Here is a 19,118-nt window from a genome sequence, read left to right as displayed (position 1 = left end):
GAAAAAGGAGAAGAAAGTGTGGAGAGGTGGGTGAGGAGGCTTAGGAGAAGTGAAGGAGGAATGAGGGGAGTGTGAGGAGGTCAGAGGAAGCTGACCAGAGGGAACAAGGTGTGAAGGAGTGGTCAAGAGTGGCGGCAATGGGGTTACAAATGGGACGAGCAAGGGGATGATGAGGGACAAGAGGAGATGAGATTGGGGCAAGGGTCCAACAGTTATAGCCCATTAGGAGAAAGATAGGGACTTTGTGGGCAAGAGGGAAGTAAGGCAAAGAAATGGTGGAGAGGGGACATTCTGGGAGAATGAAGAAAAGACAGAAGTTGGGGGGGAGTAAAACAATCAGATGCTGCAAAACAAAGAGTTTTGGATTTTTGATGGGAATCGACAGCAGGAGGAGAGAAAGACAAATGTTATTTTACTTATGTTTGCGCAAATTCCCATTGCAAATTAGTTAGTTAATTAATAGCTTGTGGAAGACTAGAGGTAATGATTTACAACAACACTGGATGGTCACTTCTGATTTCCTGGAAACAAAGTCTGGGTCTGTTTATAATCAACACTTACAGCTTTTGACAGGCAGTACAGAGGCGCCACCGTGTGATGGGTTATGGGAGGCACAGTAACCTCAGCACAGTCTTACAGCTGGCAAAGGATTTGCCAACCAGATACTTAACCCATCCTGGAGAAAAAGGATAAGCACATCGCTAGACCCAGTTGATTAAAGTAAAACTGACCCGAAATTCATTTTGAAATGAGAAAATGTTATCTGCCAGTGGGGCATGTTCCACTTCTGTTCGGCACATAAACTGTGTCACAACATCAACAGGCTTTAGGGCAGCTTTACTGCAAACACAATGCCAAAGCATGGTGGCTCAGTGTTTGGCACTTCTACCTCACAGCACCAGGGATCCTGGTTCGATTCCACCCTCATGTGACTGTCTGTGTGGAGTTTGTTCATTCTCCTTGTGTCTGTGTGGGTTTCCTCTCACAGTCCAAAGATGTGCAGGTTAGGTGGATTAGCCCATGGGAAACATGGAGCCAAGTTAGAGGGGTGGGTCTGAGTGGGATGCTCATTGGAGGATAGATATGGACTCAATGGGTCCCATGCGGTAAGGATTCCATTAGTGCTACATAGACCGACACGCTGCAGTTGGCTGAGGTCACATGTAGCTTTGGTGGGCTTTTGACACACTATGATTGGTAAACCCTTCTGTTCCCATCCTTTTAACAGCATCCACTTTTCCATCCAAGTATGGAAACCAGGGTTTTCGCTGACAAACGCAGCCAGCACATGATTCAACAAGCAGAAGGAGCACAGAGCAAGCTGAAAGGGTAGAGAAATAATGTACATGGATGGTGCCAGAAACGCATGGGTACACATACCAGGAAAGGACTGACTGACAGCTGGCTTTCCCTTCAGCTACAACAAGATACGGGGGAGGGGAAGACAGACCTGATGGAGGTCTGTAAAACTCTGAAAGGTGTTGATAGACTGGATGCAGGGAAACAGCATAATTAATGGCCATTAATAGAAGATACTCACCCCCAAATCCAAGAAGGAATTTTACCCAAAGATCAAAGGAGGATGTGACACTCGCCACCAGAGGGAGCACTTGAAGCAAACAATCCAGTGTAAGTGGAAAACTGAAAAAAATGATATGATTGCACTGGTGAGGGTGCAGATGAGATTCACTAGGGTGTCTTCTGGGGATGGAGCATTTCAGCAATGAAGAGAGGCTGGATAAGTTTGGGTTGTCTGCTCTCGAGTGGAGAAGTGTGAGTGGGGACCTGTTAGAAGTGTGTAAGATTATAACAGCATGGACAGGGTGAATAGAAAGCAGCCATTTCCCTTAGTCGATTGGTCAATAACAAGGGGACTTAATTTTAAGTTTGAAGGCATGAGGTTTACAGTGGATTTTAAGAAAATATTTTCTCCCAGAGGGTGGTGAGTCTGGAGCAGACTGCCTGGAAGGGTAGTTGTGGCAGGGAACCTCACAACCTTTAAAAAGTACTTTGATAAGCACTTGATGTGTCATAACATTCTAGCCCATGGGCCTAGTGTGGGCAAGAGGGACAGGTGTAGGTAATAGTACATTTCAGGCTCAGTGCTTTTGGAGGACCTCTTCTGTACTGTTGAATGCGATGAAACCTAGGCAATTCTAAACCTTACCCCAAATGCCTTACAAAGTATACAAGGAGCAACAGGTACTGAGGAAAAAAGTAGGTCCACTCAAGGACAAAGGAGGGAATTTGTGGATGTAGGTTTGCTCGCAGAGCTGGATGTTCATTTCCAGACGTTTCGTCACCCTACTAGGTAACATCTTCAGTGGGCCTCAGGCGAAGCATTGTACATGATTCCTGCTTTCTATGTATATTTTTGGGTTTCTTTAACATATGATAACATATAAATAGAAAGCAGGAATCGCACAGCGTGACGAAACATCTGGAAATGAAGCTTCCAGCTCAGTGAGCAAACCTATATCCAGAACCTCAACCTGAGCTACAAATCTTCTCAAAACCTGCTGAAAGAATTTGTGCATAGAGCAGAGGAACTGGGTGAGGTCCTTAATGAATACTTTGCACTGGTATTCACAAAGGAAAAGGACATGGTGGATGATGAGTGTCTGGAGTGGTACGTTGATATTCAATATTTTATTCAATATAAAAAAGGTGTTGGGTGCTTTGAAAAGCATCAAGGTAGACAAATCCCAGGGACCTGATCGGGTCTATCCCAGAGTACCGAGGGAGACAAAGGAGGAAATTGTTAGGGCCTTGCGTGAAATCTTTGTTACCTCTTTATTCACCAGAGAGGTCCCAGAGGACTGGACAGTAGCCAATATCGATCTTTGTTTTAGAAGGGCAATAGGGATAATCCGGGAAATTACAGGGTGATGAGCCTTATATCAGTGGGAGGGAAATTATTGGAGAAGGTTCTTAGGGATGGGATTTATTCACATTTGGAAAAATGTGGACTTATTAGCAATAGGCAGCATGGTTTGGTGCAGGGAAGGCATGTCTCATAAACGTGACTGAGTTTTTTGTGGAAGTGCCAAAGATGATTTATGAGGGCTAGGCAGTAGATGTGGTCTGTATGGACTTTAGCATGGCCTTTGACAAGGTCAGTCATGGCAGACTAATACAGAAGGTGAAATCACATGGGGTCTGCAGTGAGCTGGTAAGATGGATACAAACTTCCTTGGTCATAGAGGCAGAAAGTAGTGGTTGAAGGGTGTTTTTTCTGACTGGAGATCTGTGACCTGTAGTGTTCCACAGGGATCTGTGTGGGAGCCCTGTTGTTTGTAATATATATCAATGATTAGGAGGAGAGTATAGGTGGCCTGATTAATAAGTTTGTGGATGACACAAAGATTGGGGGAGATGTGGACAGTGAGGAGGATTGCCAGAGGATACAGCAGGACATAGATAGGCTGGAGATTTGGGCAGCGAAACGGCACATGGAATTTCACCTGGACATATGCAAGATGATGCATTTTGGAAGGTCTAAAGCAGGAGTGAAGTATACAGTAACTAGCAGTACCTGAAGAAAGATTCACATACAGATTTATAGTTCCTTGGAAGTGGTAACACAAGTGGATAAGGTGGTCAAGTAGACATGGGGCATGCTTGCCTTCATTGGTCAGGGCACAGAGAGTTAAGACCTCAAGTCACATTGCAGCTGCATAGAACTTTAGGTAGGCCACATTTGGAATACTGCACACAGTTCTGGTTGCCGCACTATAAGGAGGATGTGGAGATTTTGGAGAGGGTACAGAAATAGTTTACCAGGATGTCGTCTGGTTTGGAGGGTATGAGCTATGAGCAGAGATTGGACAAACTTGGTTTGTTTTCACTTAAACGCCGAAGGCTGTGGGGCAATCTGACAGATGTTTCAAAATTATGGAAGGCATGGACAGAACGGATAGTCAGAATCTTTTTCCCAAGGTAGCAGTGTCAATTACCAGGGCACATTGGGTTAAGGTGAGTGGGGGATAGTTTAAAAGAGATGTGAAAGGCAGGGTTTTCTTTACACAGATGGTGGTAAATGACTGAAATGGATTACCAGTGGAGATGTTAGAAGCAGATACAATAGCAACACTGAAGAGACATCTTGACAGATACACAAACAGGCAGGGAATAGAGGGATACAGACCATATACAGGCAGAAGGTTTTTAGTTTAGAGAAGTATTTTGTGTCAGCGCAGTCTTAGAGGGCCAAAGGGCCTGGCCCTGTGCTGTACTGTTCTTTGTTCTAACATTAGCCCTTGACTCCTGTGTGCTGGCCTTCTCCAGAACCTCTTCAGCAAAGACTTGGCGTATTTCAATAAAATGTAACAACAGATGAAAGGAAGGTTTGCTGTGAAGCTGATAATGCCACAACTCCTCTGGGGGTTCTTAAGACCGATGGGGTATGAAAGCCGTGGAATGAAAATGGTACGAGTTGCTCATACTTTGACTTGAGCAACAAGTGTTCCCTCTGATGGCTTCTTGTAAATAATGATAATTTATGGACTTAAACCAAAATTTGTCCGAGAGTGGGAGAAATATGGAGGTTAAATCTCTTCTCAACCAAGACTATTTTAGGACAGGGAATAGGTCATTGAGAAAGCAGAATTAGAAAGGCCAATGTAGTGATTGTAATGAGGTCATATAGGTGGATCTCATAGAATAGGAGTTCCCTGATTGAGGCTGCTAACCCAGTTCCATCAGGGAGCCCAGGCTGACATATAAAGAGGCATGTCAGAGGTTTTGTTCTCCCTAGGAGCCGGCTCTGAGCTAGCTGGGTCAGTGTCATGTACTGTGCACTTATAGATAAAGGGGGACTTGATGATGGGGTACTCGCCTCTGTGCAGTTATTTCAGTTAGAACACACAGCTAAAAAAATCAACTGATCTGCTGCCAGATGATACAGAATGGGCCCGCTTTTTTAAAAAAAAAACTTTCTCCGAGCAAAACATCTCCGAGTCTTGGTTAGCCCAGCTCTCTATTGGCCACAGGGAAAGATCAGGAGCTATCAAAATCTATCATCTTTGTACTTTGTTCTGTTGCCAGCAGGCCAGGAGTTCAGTAGCTCCAGAGCTTGATATTTTTAGTCAGATAGCTTTTGATCATTGTGACTATTGTACAATCAAGTTTACAAGCATTTTCCAAGTGATGAAAGGCACCTCCTCTGCCTCAATCCAGAAAATCCAACTCCTAGTGCAGCACTGTGTCATTCATCACACACGTGGGAACACATCAAGGTTTTAAAAGAATAATGTATTCTCAGGAGCTGAGTACCGCTAACAAAGCGGGCAGCACTAATTGCCTTTGAGCGTCTGGCAATGAGCTCCCTTCTCATGCTGCTGCAGTCCACACGCTGGCTGGAGATACAGAAATATAAGGTTCTAGACATTTCCCTTTGAAACTGTCTGGCACAGCATATGCCAAATGGCAGACAGCTGGAGCAACTCTGGCAAAATGGTGTTCTAGATTAGGTTAAGTGAACAATCTTGACTCTTGGTCTAAAGGACTCTTGGCCAGAAACCACTGTTGGCATCAAGTTTCATGAAAAGCTTGCTTATTGACAATTTTGCTCAACTATCATTGACAGACAAAAAAGGATGGACGTTTCTTCTCACTCCTTTGCTTAATGGATTAAGATCCTCACACAATCTTAGTTCTCCATTTGTCTTGAGAGCAGTTAGTAGCCTTGAGCACCATTGCATTGGTTCAACTATTCGTGATACTTCCAATCATGCTTTCTGACTGAGGTTTTATTTTTTTCTGTCAAACGATGAGGAATTTTCAGACAGATGAGTTTAGCAACTATTTACAGGGTAATGTAATTAGGCTGGTTCAATTTGTCCAAACTTTCAAATAGCTTTGAAACCTCTAGGCAGCCTTTGTTGTGAAGCACTGTATTGACGCCCTCTAAGAGGCTCAGATGAACGCAGTATTTTATATTTCACTGACATTTCACCTTCTTTGTCTAAACTTTGTGGTGATTTGAAAAGGTAGCCAAAGGTCTGGCTTTGGGTGTTGGTAATCTGAATGAAAACAAAAAACACTCCAAATGTTCAACATGTCAAGTAGCATCTAAGGGCAGGGAACGAGTTAGTTATCGTTCTTAGGGTTAAAGGAATCAAAGGGTATGGGGAGAAAGCAGGAACAGGGTATGGAGGTGGACAATGGTCATATTGACTGGCGGAGCAGGCTGGAAGGGCCAAATAGCCTACTCCTGCTCCTGTTTCTCTCTGTTTCTAGGTCTACTTTTGAATGCTCATCCTAGACTAATCTCTCTTACTGAGGTCAGTGGCATGTGATCAGTTCCAGCATCATCAGTGAAATAAGTCTCATTATATCATAATTACACTGTGTGATGTGTTGAAAACAGTTGGTTTTAATGGAGATGGCAGCACAATGGTAATGTCACTGAACTGGTCATCGGGGGTGGGCCGCACTGTCACTCTGCGGACATAGGTTCAAATTTTACAACGATAACGAGCCAAATTTGAATTCAATTAATACATATGGAAAATAGTTAACACCATTACTGAAACTATTGTTGATTGCTGTAAAGAACCATTTCACTAAAGTTCCTGAAGGAAGTAAATCCACCATCCATATCTGGTCTGGCCTACATGTGACTCCAGTACCCACGGCAACGTGGTTAACTTTAAACAGCTCCCTAAAATAGCCTGGCAAACCATTCAGTTCAAGGCCACTTGGGGTGGGCTGTTTCAGGGAGCTTTTAAGAGACAACCACATCACTCTGGGTCTGGAGAACCTGTCACCATGTCTACATGCCATGAAAGAATGACAAAAAAAGGGTCAGAATCTCTGAAACATGCAGCTTTTTACATGTATTCTAGAGAGGCTTTCTACAAGCTTGCTCAGATATTCGAGATTGAGGAACAACAATCGAATAGTTTGAGTAATGGTGCACAGTGCTACAGCGGCTCACCTGCAGTGCCCAGGCTTAGAAGAACAGCCACCCAGTACATCCAGAATAACGTGAGGATGATAAAGGTCCACAATGGCTGGAAGAGCAAGAGAGGGACACTGCCGAGTAGACTACTGGCAACCCGAAACAGCTGAATAGTCAAACTGATCCTCTTCCACATCACCAAGATCAGCACAACAAGAATGACCTGTGGGGGGTGGGGAGGGCAATAAATCTGTTAGCAAATAACTGGAAAGCAACTCGCAAAAGCAAGAGACATCCCCTAGGGGTGTGGGAGCGCCCCCTTCCCAGTGCAAATTGCACTGCAGAGGCCTGTTTGTAGAGTGCATAGATCCCTCCCCCATCCCTCTCCCCCCCCACCCCCAACTCCCTGCTTTCGTTTTGCAGACTGATCTCCCGTGTATTAATGAAACTTTGCTGCCTTCAACGTAGAACCCCCAGTGTGGAAACAGGCCATTTGGCCCAATAAGTCCACACTGACCCTCAAAAGAGCATCCCACCCAGACCCATTCCCCTACTCTATTATTCTACATTACCCCTGACTAACACAAATAACCTACACATCCTTGAACGCTATAGGTAATTTAGCATGGCCAATTCACCAAATGTACACATCTTTGGACTGTGGGAGGAAACTGGAGCACCCGGAGGAAACCCATGCAGACACAGGGAGAATGTGCAAACTCCACACAGACAGTGGCCCAAGGCTGGAACCGAACTCGGATCCCTGGTGCTGTGAGGCAGCAGTGCTGACCACTGAGCCACCGTGCCACCCCAAAGCCACTGTGCTGTCCCATAACCAAAAGGATGCGCAGACTTCTCTCACTTCTTTAAAGGCCGCACCCCCCACCCCCTCGCTTCTGGTTCCATACCCTGGGGCGGACAGGCTGATTCACCCTACCCTACGGTTCTGCCTGTGGGGTGTTGGACCTCTGAGTGAAATACCCACAAAGCTTTCAATGTGCCGCAGGTCAAGCACAAAGAGTGACATTTTCAGGTTGGTGACCTCACAGAGTTGAAGGAAGCCGGAAATGCGTTAGATTTCGAACAGGGGAAGTGAAACGAAAGGGGAAGAACAAAAGGAAAGGTTCATGACAGGGTGGAGGGCAGGAGGGATTTAATGAAAATAACTTTCTTTATGAAAAACCAGAAGAGAATGGGAATGGTACAGGTCAAGAAACAAAAAAGATCTCCCGAGCTAAGGTGTGAAAAGCAGGAGAGCAGTGTCTGATTGTAAAACAAATGGATTATGAAAAGAAGGAAATAAAATCCAGCAAAGAAAATATGAAACAAAATGGAGGCTGAGGTTACAATTTAAATTTTGAAGGACTAACTTTGGATCCAAAATGCTGTAATGTGCCTGGTCAAAAGAGGAGTTGCTGTTCACTTGAGTTTTGATTTGATTTGATTTATTGTAGTCACGTTTACCCAAGTACAGTGAAAAGCTTTGTTTTGCGGGCAGTACAGGCAGATGATAGCAAATAAGGACGTACAGATCATAGGGAACACCCTAGCAACCCAAGGACCGAAAGGTCAGTTCTGGCAAAGGATCACGGGGCTCGAATCATTAACTCTGTTTTTCTCTCCATTGCCAGACCTATTGTGTTTCTCCAGCAATATTTGCTCATGTGACTGAAAAATCAGAATAGGAGCGAGGTGCAGAATTGAAATGGTAGGCCAGAGGAAGCTTGTGCTCTGAATGGGGAAGGGAATCTGTATTTATACAGCTCCTGTCAGGATATCCTAAAGTACAAGACAGCCAATTACTTAGCTTGCATTTCAAAATCTTATTACATACACAAGCCACAGCAAGATCCCACAAATAGCATAAGGACAAGGGACCAGCGAGTTGTTTCAGTGGACTTTATTTATATTTACCTGATCTAGAGACAAAGTCTTTTACGTGGGGTGGGGGAGTCCAGAACTAGAGGGCATAGGTTTAGGATGAGAGGGGAAAGATATACAAGAGACCTAATGGGCAACTTTTTCACATAGAGGGTGGTACATGTATGGAATGAGCTGCCAGAGGAAGTGGTGGAGGGTGGTACAATTGCAACATTTAAAAGGCATCTGGATGGGTATATGAGTAGGAAGGGTTTGGAGGAATATTGGCTGGGTGCTGGCAGGTGGGACTAGATTAGGTTGGGATATCTGGTCGGCATGGACCGAAGGGTCTGTTTCCATGCTGTACATCTCTATGACTCTTGGTCATATGACTGATGGTTTGGTTTACACCTGTCCTGAAGGATCATGCTTCCAAACAGAGAAAACTCCTTCAGCATCAGCCTGATCAGCCAGGTAAGATCAGGTCAGTATTCCAGCATGGGGCTTGAACCTGTGACCTACTGCCACACAGGGGAGAACACTACCATTGAGCCATGCATGAAATGGGAATTACTTTAAAAGCAAAATGGAACACAGTCAATTTGGATCAAGTAACTCACAGTGCAGTCACATTACTAGGGCCCAAAAATAATTCAAAAATACCACAAAATAACCGATTGTCAGCTACTAACAGTCCTCATTAGCAGCTTCTCATTCTCCCAGGCTAATTCTTACACTTTCTTTTTCCTGTCCAACTGTTTTTATTTGTCTCCTAATGTATCCTTATGACATTTACTCCTCCCCATCCTCCCACCAATCTCTAGCATATAGACCAATCCTTTCCTGACTACAATCAGTTCTGAAGAGGGCACTGGACCAAAACTTTAACTCTGCTTTCTTTCCACAGATTCTGACAGACCTGCTGAGCTTTCCCGGCAATTTCTGGTTTTGTTCCTAATTTCCAGCGTCCACAGTTCTTTGGTTTTATTTTCTAATTATAATTCCACTTAATAGCCAGCAACACTGTCTTTATTTTTAAAGATCCATTTTACATTGACAAACAGGGCTTTCTAAAAGTAAAGTTTCAGGGGAAGCAGGAAATTATTGAAAATTCAGACGTTTTTCCTGAACAAAATATATTTAGATATGGAAAACCTCTTCATGTATATTGATTTAATGATCCGTTTTCATTGTAAACTATTTTTTAAAAAATTGAACCTTGGGTTCTATTCGAAGAGGTACACTTTGAGACAGTGGTTGTTCATTCCAGAGTGTTCCAAGTGTGTTCATGATCCAAAAGATAGAAGCATCTGAACATTGGGAAATCCCAGACCACTCAGTTCAGAGTTCAACCTCATCGCAGCACATTTGATGTATTTTCATGTGTGGGAGGATAAAATGAAATGTTGTAACTAAAGTACAAATGTAAAATGAACAATTACAGGCCTGAGATTAGTACTGGAACCTGGATTATGAATATGACTCTTCTGCAAATTCTCAATTTCAGGTTACTAAATGTATCCCTTACCTCATGAATAAGTCAGGCATGTTTTTAAAACAATTTTTAAACAGCTTACCGATACGACGGTTGCAGTAATTGCAAATCCCAGAAGTGCTTTTGTGTTTTCCTTCTCCGTTTCCAGGACTATATTGGGATCATTCATGTTGTCATAATAGAGCCACCACAGAACACCTGACACAACTGAACAAACAAAAATTCCACTTTCACTCAAGAAGGAAAGAGCTTTCCAGAGGACGTAATGTCTGATATCTAACATCTGTGCAAAGTCTTGGGTGAAGGACTCCCGCCTACTCAATATATGCTGCTATTTGAAATCCAGACCTTTTTGAGTGAGCTTGTGTGCCTGTGTGGAAGGGGATGTCACAGCTATACAAAAGTAGCTTAGATGCAGAACCTCTGCACCAAATACTCAGGCCACTGGTGGAAACAAAAATGCCAAAGACTACAATTAGAGCAATCTAGCCTTGACTAGCAACTAACAAGAATTTGAGAGTTTAAAGCCAACATCGTGCCAAGAATTGTAAAGGTGGAGTGTGCATTACAAATATGAGGTTTATAAGATTATGAAGTGGGAATGTTCTTTTGGCATTTGGGTTAAAATGAAATAGGCGAGGCCAGATCACGTGACTTGTTTTGAAGTCTGCCTTACTGTAAGCCCGGCTGCTTTGATGGTTAGAGATGAAAGGAAGGCTTCGGTTGTTTTACTTGGAAGAAATTACAAGGTATTTATACTTAGTGAAAATGGCAGTGACCTGTGTATTAATGGTGCAGTTTCTGAGTTTACTAAAAAGGTGACATTACTATAGGGTCATAGACAGCTGTGCTACAAATTGTCCATTTAATTCTAAGATCAGAGCAGGTTGGGATCGAGAATAAGCAGAATTTCTACCTGGGTACAAGATGTTGATGCTTCATATCTCCAGAGGGAAGAGTGGCGAAGAAACAATTATGATCAGGTTACAGTCTTCCCTATAAACCAACGCCTATCACAGATGGACAGTGGTCTTGTGTATTCAGCAAAAAGGAGAGGTTACTTGACATTGTAAACTACCACAACTAGATGCAAGAAGGAGATGTTCTTTAGTTGCAGACACACATCCTGCTGACATTTAAGATTTGACGATTGTAGGAAATTCCTTCTGGAACTATCAGGAGTGGCTCCGCCGCTGGTAGGAAATTTGTGGAATTCTTTGGAAACTGTGGAAAGCAGCTGCAAGCATTCAGCAAAATGTAGATACAGAAACCCACTGGAATGTGGGAGCAATTGTGGGCAGTTACTGCAAGGATTATAACTTTGTGGAGAGCGTAATATGCGATAATACAAAGAGGGAAAAATCTTTACTGTAGCTTAAGTTGTAAGTTGCCTATAAAAGGAAAACAGAGTGTACCCACTGGTGTTTTTCTTACTGTTTGTTACAGTAAAAGTTTTAATTTGTTTAAACCTTTCAAATAATAATTGGAAGTTCAAATCTTTGTTTTAAAGTTATGGGTTTTTACAGGGATCATAACACTTGCAATATTATGTAGCTTCATTCTGCTTAAACATAAACAGTACTCAAAGAGGGGATGGGAATTTGAAAAAAAAAGCAGAACGTCACTTAGAGAAAAAGTTCTTTATATGGCAAGAGCAAGCGCTAACCTGACGAGGGATTGAGTCCTTTAAGATTTCACATTTCCTCTTTAAACCCTTCATTTTGAGGAAATGGGGTTTCATTGTAGAATGGCTGAAGCATTTGCTAAGTAACAGCAGAGGAACATGCAACTGATTCTTCAGGAATCAAGGATAATGAGGAATGCAGACAGATACAGCCTTTTCAAACTATTGCGGTGTGAGTGTTTAATAACCTTGAGAGTTAATGAAAATGACAAGGGTTATGGGTAAACATGTTCATGCAGATTAACAACAGAACACACTGGGTAGACACAGCTGGCTACAGTTATTGTGGTGTGCCTGTTTTTCTGATGCTAAGTAAGTGTTGATGACAGTGATGTTGTCAATTTGTGGAGGCATTTCTTCCCAACCATCGCTCCCACTGTGTCCCAGAGTGGGGAAAGAACCACTGCTGGTGCTAAACCAAGGGAGTGTACTAGGCTAATCGCTCGGGATGGTGCTCTGCCACATTGGTCCCATGGCAGCTCTCAGAACACAAGGACACAGGGAAAATTCAGTGCGGTAGCTCAGATCAAGGGGACGGCCGAAGTTGAAGCAAGGGTATTGTGGGAAAAAGACTTTTCACTCTGAGTATGGAATACACAAGCTGGAAATGTGGAAGTGGTAGGTTCAATTGAGGCATTCAAAAGGATAATTGGATGATTGTTTGGACAGAAATAGTGTGTAAGGGTATGGGGAGAAAGGAAGAGATTGGTGAAATAACACCACAGAGGCCAGAATCCCAGCAGCAGGTCACCCTTTATTTACACAAGAGAAGTCCTTAACTTTATTACTGCCTGTTCAGAGTCAGAGTGACAGAATCTCTGACATTCCTCTTTGAATCTGTCAGCCAGGGTTCCCTGATTAGGGCTATTAATAGGGTCTAATTAGGGAACTCATATTCTAGGAAGTCCAGCTGGTTGACCTCGTTCCAATTACTAGAACAGGCACTCGTTAACGATGCTCACACTATTGTGATTGTGTGACTGGACAGGACATCAAAAGGAGCTGTTCCTCCAACCACAGCCTGGTTCTCTCCCATATTCACTGCTGATTGGGTCACCTCTGACCCTATCAAAAGCAATTGCAGGACAGAACCAGGCTATGAGGAGCACTGAGAAGGTACATGGCAGTGTGAGAAGGTGCAGGGTGAGGTGGATGTGATTTGGCAGGGATAGCGTCAGAGAATCATGGCTAGAGATGTGCAGGGTGTCAGTCTGGGTGGAGAGCGAGAGCAAGAGAGAGAGAGAGAGAGAGAGAGAAAGAGAGACAGACAGACAGACAGAAAGGGAAGCTGGATCAGTGGTGCTGGAAGAGCACAGCAATTCAGGCAGCATCCGAGGACAGGCAAAATCGACGTTTCGGCCAAAAGCCCTTCATCAGAAAGGGAAGCTACAGAGTTCCTAGCATGGAAGGTGTGAAAGATAGATACCTAAGTATATTATAAATATGACAGAGAGAGAGAGAGAGAGAGATGGAGAGACAAACAGACAATGAAGAGATAGAGAGAGAGAGCAGGAGACTACATGGGTTTGGGGTAAGTCTGCAGGAGGACAGAAGATAGATTGATGGGGTGGCTGCAGGGTTGGGGGGGACAGAAGATACAAAGAAGGGGCTGTATGAGATAAAGAGAGACAAAAAGATGGGGAAGGAGAGAGAGGAGACTGGAAGAGGTGGGGGGGCTGGGTTGGGAGCAATTGGAGAGGAAGGCTGTGATTTCTCTACCCACCGATGAAAAGAATACTCAGCTAAGCAGGAGACAGGAAAACTGGAAATCACCGAGCTAATGTATTCCTTGCAAATGAGTGTGGAATCTCTCATTTACAGCTGCATATGTTCAGGTGTGAATATATACAGGGGTTTGGGGTAGAATGTAGAATGCCGATTGTTCAATTTAAATCTGAGATGGAGATTTGGAATGGAGTGAAAAGGCTGGTAAGGCTGGCTAAACTCCTCAAGCTTTGTTCAAATACAATAGAAACATGCTACCTGGGACCACATCAGTCTGTGGAACGGCTGTTATTCACTAATGCCTGTTGTGCCAATTTAAATAATGTGGTGTCTAAGAAATGAATGCTGTCAATAGGTGTTGTGGCTTTACATTTAGTGGAAGGTAAATAGTTATTGAGGATATTGTTGAATTCTTTCAATTCTGCCACTGTGTAATTCTAAGTACCCAATAAGTCAACACAGATGCAAAAGTAAATGAGTTAGTGGCAATCATGGAATCTCTTCAGTGTGGAAGTAGGCCATTCAGTCCACATTGCCCCTATGAAGAGCACCCCCTTTACGTAACCTCACATTTCCCATAGTGAATCTGCACATCGCTGGACAATATGGGAAATTCAACATGGTCAATCCACCTAACCTGCAAACCTTTGAACTGTGGGAGGAAACCAGAACACCAAGAGGAAACCCCCGCCAACACAGGATGAACATGCAAACTCCACACAGATAGTCACCCAAGGGTGGAATTGAACCTAGGTCCCTGCCACGGAATTCAGCAGTGCTAACCATTGAGTCACCATGTCAATGAACAAGCACCTCCCAATAATCAAACATGTCTCAATGGCTAATCTCAAGAAGAGCCTCAGATTCCAATTCTGCAGGATGTGAGGCTCAGGGTTAAAGGTTTGGGTAGTAAGGGGCCCAGAAACAGTCGAAGCCTCAGGCCCCTGATTTCTCTCCTGAACACAGACTATTTTCTGGTGTAGCAGCATCTGAAAAAGGGCATGTGAACTAAGTGGGTTGGGCACTGTTTGTCAGAATGGTTTGTTCTGATCTGAAGGCATTGTTCAGAATGTTAATCTATGCTTTCGCCTCTCTCATTAACTTGTGTGCATTTGTACATTTTCTGTTACTACTGTTTCAGATTTTGGATCCTTGGCTCCTTAATGCTTCATCATTACAACATTATAATTGGAGGCAAGCAAGGTGAAAAGAGGAAATCTAAATATTCTCTTCTGTAAACGCAACCTTCTGCGTCTTATCTCCTTACCCCAAGATTCAAACCATTCAGAAGGGCTGCATTATCCATCCAGCTGGATACTTTGGTTTTGGCTGTTCAATGAGATGGATTCGAATAGGGAATGTCCTCCTATTTGAATAGTGTGAATGACGAAACTGGCTTAAAATAGTCACACTTACACAGCAATCCAAAAACCACCAGAGCGATGAAGATATGAACCAATAACGTGACGATGAATCGGAAGAGTGCCACCATAATGAAGGAGAGGACTGTGGAATAAGAGAGAAAGAGTCATTATAATTAATACAATAGCTGAACACTGAGGATGCTGGAAATCTGAATTGGAAAAGAAAATGCTGGAGAAACTCAGTAGGTCCAGCAGCATCTGTGGACTCAGAAACAGGATTTCAAGTCCAAAATGACTTTTTATAACATATCAGATTTCAAAATGTTAACTGTCTTTCTCTCTCTACAAATGTTGCTCGACCTGCTGAGTTTCTCCAGCACTTTGACTTTATTTCATTACGATTGACGTTGGAATCTAGTGTATTCAAACAAGTTTGCATTTAATTTCAGTAAAAAACTAAATGCCAGGGGTGGCGCGGTGGCTCAGTGGTTATCAATGTTGCCTCACAGCACCAGGGTCCCAGATTCGCTTCCAGCCTCGGGCCGACGGTCTGTGTGGAGTTTGCACATTCTCCCCGTGTCTGCGTGGGTTTCCTCCAGGTGCTCCGGTTTCCTCCCACAGTCCAAAGATGCACAGGTCAGGCGAATTGGCCATGCTAAATTGTCCATAGATGTTAGGTGCATTCGTCAGGGAGGGGGGTGGTGTGGGTTACTCTTCGGAGGGTCGGTGTGGACTTGTTGGGCTGAAGGGCCTGTTTCCATACTGTAGGTAATCTAATCTAATCATATTTTCTAATCTTTACCCCACATTTATTTTTTTCTTAAAATAGTTCATAATTACTTTCATTCCAAATTTTAAGATTGAATCAATTCAGGTTTTCACTGCCCCATTTCCCACCTTTCATCCTCTGAAGAGAATTAGTTTTGTGTTTGCTGGTTGGTGAATCACAAACAGTTTCAGGATGTGAGAACGTGTCCAATAACTGTGGGCACACAGAATCATTGAGGGTAATTGTAACCATGGTCACCAGATGAATTAAGATTAGTGGAAAGGGTAATCGTGAGATTGAGGGACACTCAGCTCCCTAACATCCATCCTCCAGCTGGTAATAAAGGTAAAGATAACTCCAAGCGTATGAATCTACTTGAAGACATTAACATGTTAAAGCTCTTTAACCAGAAGGTTAATTTCTGAATGAACCATGGTGACTCAGTTCAGTTTATGTTCATATTCCTTACAGGGTGACCTGTTCCAGTCTGAATGAGTAGAGGCCAAATTTTAAAAAGGGACTTCTCTCTGCAATGTTTGTTGCCTGATTATTTGTCCAAACAGTGACCATTCACATTTATATAGTGCCTTTTGCCCCCCCCCCCCCCCCACCACGCTGCCCCCAACAAAGAGTTCTTCGAAGTATGATCAGACCATCATAAACTTCATGTATTCAAGAGGCGGCTAGAATTAGCACTTGGGGTGAATGGGATTAAAGGTTATGGGGAGAAAGCAGGATTCAGCTATTATGTTGGATGATCAGTCATGATCGTGATGAGGGGCAGAGCAGGCTCAAAGGGCTGAACGGCCTCTTTCTGCTCCTATCTTCTATGTTTATAAGACACTGGGCCAAAGGACGATACATTAAAAAAGACAGCCATAAAATCTGTATAACATGTTTTGATGAGTGTCACAAAAGGAGAGAGGTGAATTGGCTTCACAAATAATCCTTAAAATGATATGTACGTTAGTACTTGGAGACACGTGGAAATTCACAGAAACACTGATGCGATCTTTATAGGTGAAGGTAAAGTTGCCATAGTCCTACCCATCATAGGTTATCTCTCATTAGTGAGAGATAACCTGAGGTAATTTAACCTGAGGGTTATCACATCTCAGACAAGGGGAGCGATTCACAATAACCTCATCTGGTGCAGAAACTGAATCCACACTGTTCGCAACACTCCATATTACAGACAAGTCACCAAGCCACCAAGTTAACTGACTCCATGTGATCTTTATACCTGTTTGGAGACACACCAGGGGAAAAGCTAGGTCAACTGACACTGTTGAGAATTTATAACTTTATTTCAGTAATGATTTTTTTAACCAGAAGGGGGAGCAGTTTTTAAAAATCTAAATGCTCCGGGCTGGACAAACAGCAATTTAGATTAGATTCCCTACAATGTGGAAACAGGCCCCTTCGGCCCAACAAGTCCCGACCGACCCTCCGAAGAGTAACCCACCCAGACCCATCTCCCTCTGACTAATGCACCTAACACTATGGGCAATTTAGCATGGCCAATTCACCTGACCTGCACATCTTTGGACTGTGGGAGGAAACTGGAGCACCCGGAGGAAACCCATGCAGACACAGGGAGAATGTGCAAATTCCACACAGACCGTCGGCCTAAGGCTGGAATTAAACCTGGGACCCTGGTGCTGTGAGGTCAGCAGTGCTAACCACTGAGCCACCGTGCCTTGGAATTGTAAAGCAAGAGCTGCAACACACCACATCAATCTGATCTGAAGCCCACCATGCTGCCCAATACAGCAGGACCTTCACAAACAATCTTTTAATGAACACTTCAACACTTTCAATGAAGTTTCAACACTTTTTTTTTTAAACAGTTTTATCCAATAACTTTTGCTGTTTCAAACATTTCTTTGGCTTCTCATTGGGCAGATCATTAGAATGTAACATGACTCAACAGAACCTATATGGTACATTTCTGTCTCAATTGTTGACTGGTCACTATGCACAGGATATAGTTAACACAGCTTTCCCTACTCTCTACATGTTTCCATTTCCTAAACAGACAAAGGATAATCTTCTATAAATTCATATTTATTTATAAATTTATAATCTTCTACAAAGAGTTCAGAAAATATTTACAAGGATGTTGCCAGGTTTGGAGGATTTGAGCTACAAGGAGAGGCTGAATAGGCTGGGGCTGTTTTCCCTGGAGCATTGGAGGTTGAGGGGTGACCTTATAGAGGTTTATAAAATCATGAGGGGCATGGATAGGATAAATAGACAAGGTCCCTGGGGTGGGCAAGTTCAGAACTAAAGGACTTCGGCTTAGGGTGAGAGGGGAAAGATATAAAAGGGACCTAAGGGGCAATGTCTTCATGTAAAGAGTGGTGCGTGTATGGAATGAGCTGCCAGAGGAAGTGGTGGAAGCTAGTACAATTACAGCATTTAAAAGGCACCTGGATGATTATATAAATAGGAAGGTCTTAGAGGAATAAGGGCCAAGTGCTGGAAAATGTATTTAGGTTATGTTTAGATATCCAGTTGGCACGGATGAGTTGAACTGAAGGGCCTGTTTCCGTGCTGTATATCTCTATGACTCTAAGTACTTCTATATTTTTTCAGTCCTTAGTAGGTGACAACCATTACCTACGGCGAAAATGCAGAGTCCCACGATGTATTCTTTGTTCGCCATAACGCCACCAATGATGCGTTGGAAAAAATCACTTTCCTTGACCACGTTAATAAGGACAGTGAGAAAATGAGAGTAACAGGCAGAGCTCTGAGGAACACAGCGATTGAAGAGTGGGAATGACTTGCTGAAAGAGAAATAACAGTTACTTTGTAAATAACATAAAGAAAGGATAAATGCATCAAGGGATGTTGGTCAGAAAATGGCCCTTCAGCCCATTGAGTCTGTGCCAGTCAAAAATAACCCCCTAACTATTCTAATACCATTTTCTAGCACTTGGCTCATAGTCCTGTGTGTCTTGGTATCACAAGTGCACATATAAATCCCTCTCAAATGTTGAGGGTTTCTGCTTGTACCACCCTCACATGCAGCGGGTCCAGCTTCCCACCTATCCTCTGGGGGAAGAAAAATGTTTCCTCACATCCCCTCTAAACCTCCTGCCCCTGACCTTAAACCTATGTCCTGGTTATTAATCCTTCCACCATGGGATAAAATACTTTCCAGTCTCTACTCTATCTATGCCCTCCAAAATTTTATACATTTCAATCACATCCGACCTCCAAACTCCCATCACCTGACACCCTGCCCTGCACCCACCCCAATCCCCAACCCCACATCCATCCCAGCCCCACCCCTCTGCACCCACCCCAGT

At 43.4% G+C, this 19,118-nt stretch overlaps 1 protein-coding gene across 2 annotated transcripts in view; it reads right to left on the bottom strand.

The window, feature by feature from the left end:
• Positions 1-19,118, bottom strand: part of LOC122554200 (choline transporter-like protein 3) — an 89,833-nt gene that overhangs the window by 41,911 nt on the left and 28,804 nt on the right. For both annotated transcript variants that reach the window (XM_043698850.1, XM_043698851.1), the window contains exons 6-9: positions 18,424-18,593; positions 15,085-15,174; positions 10,342-10,466; positions 6,941-7,127 (exon numbers count right to left, since the gene is read on the bottom strand). In XM_043698850.1, the coding sequence (XP_043554785.1) occupies positions 6,941-7,127; positions 10,342-10,466; positions 15,085-15,174; positions 18,424-18,593 (572 nt within the window). The remainder of the gene's footprint in view (positions 1-6,940; positions 7,128-10,341; positions 10,467-15,084; positions 15,175-18,423; positions 18,594-19,118) is intronic.

Source organism: Chiloscyllium plagiosum, chromosome 11 (assembly GCF_004010195.1).
Source record: "Chiloscyllium plagiosum isolate BGI_BamShark_2017 chromosome 11, ASM401019v2, whole genome shotgun sequence".
NCBI classification, from domain to species: Eukaryota; Metazoa; Chordata; class Chondrichthyes; order Orectolobiformes; family Hemiscylliidae; genus Chiloscyllium; species Chiloscyllium plagiosum.
Note: the sequence above shows the minus strand (reverse complement) of the source record. Positions and strands in the feature narration are given on the sequence as shown.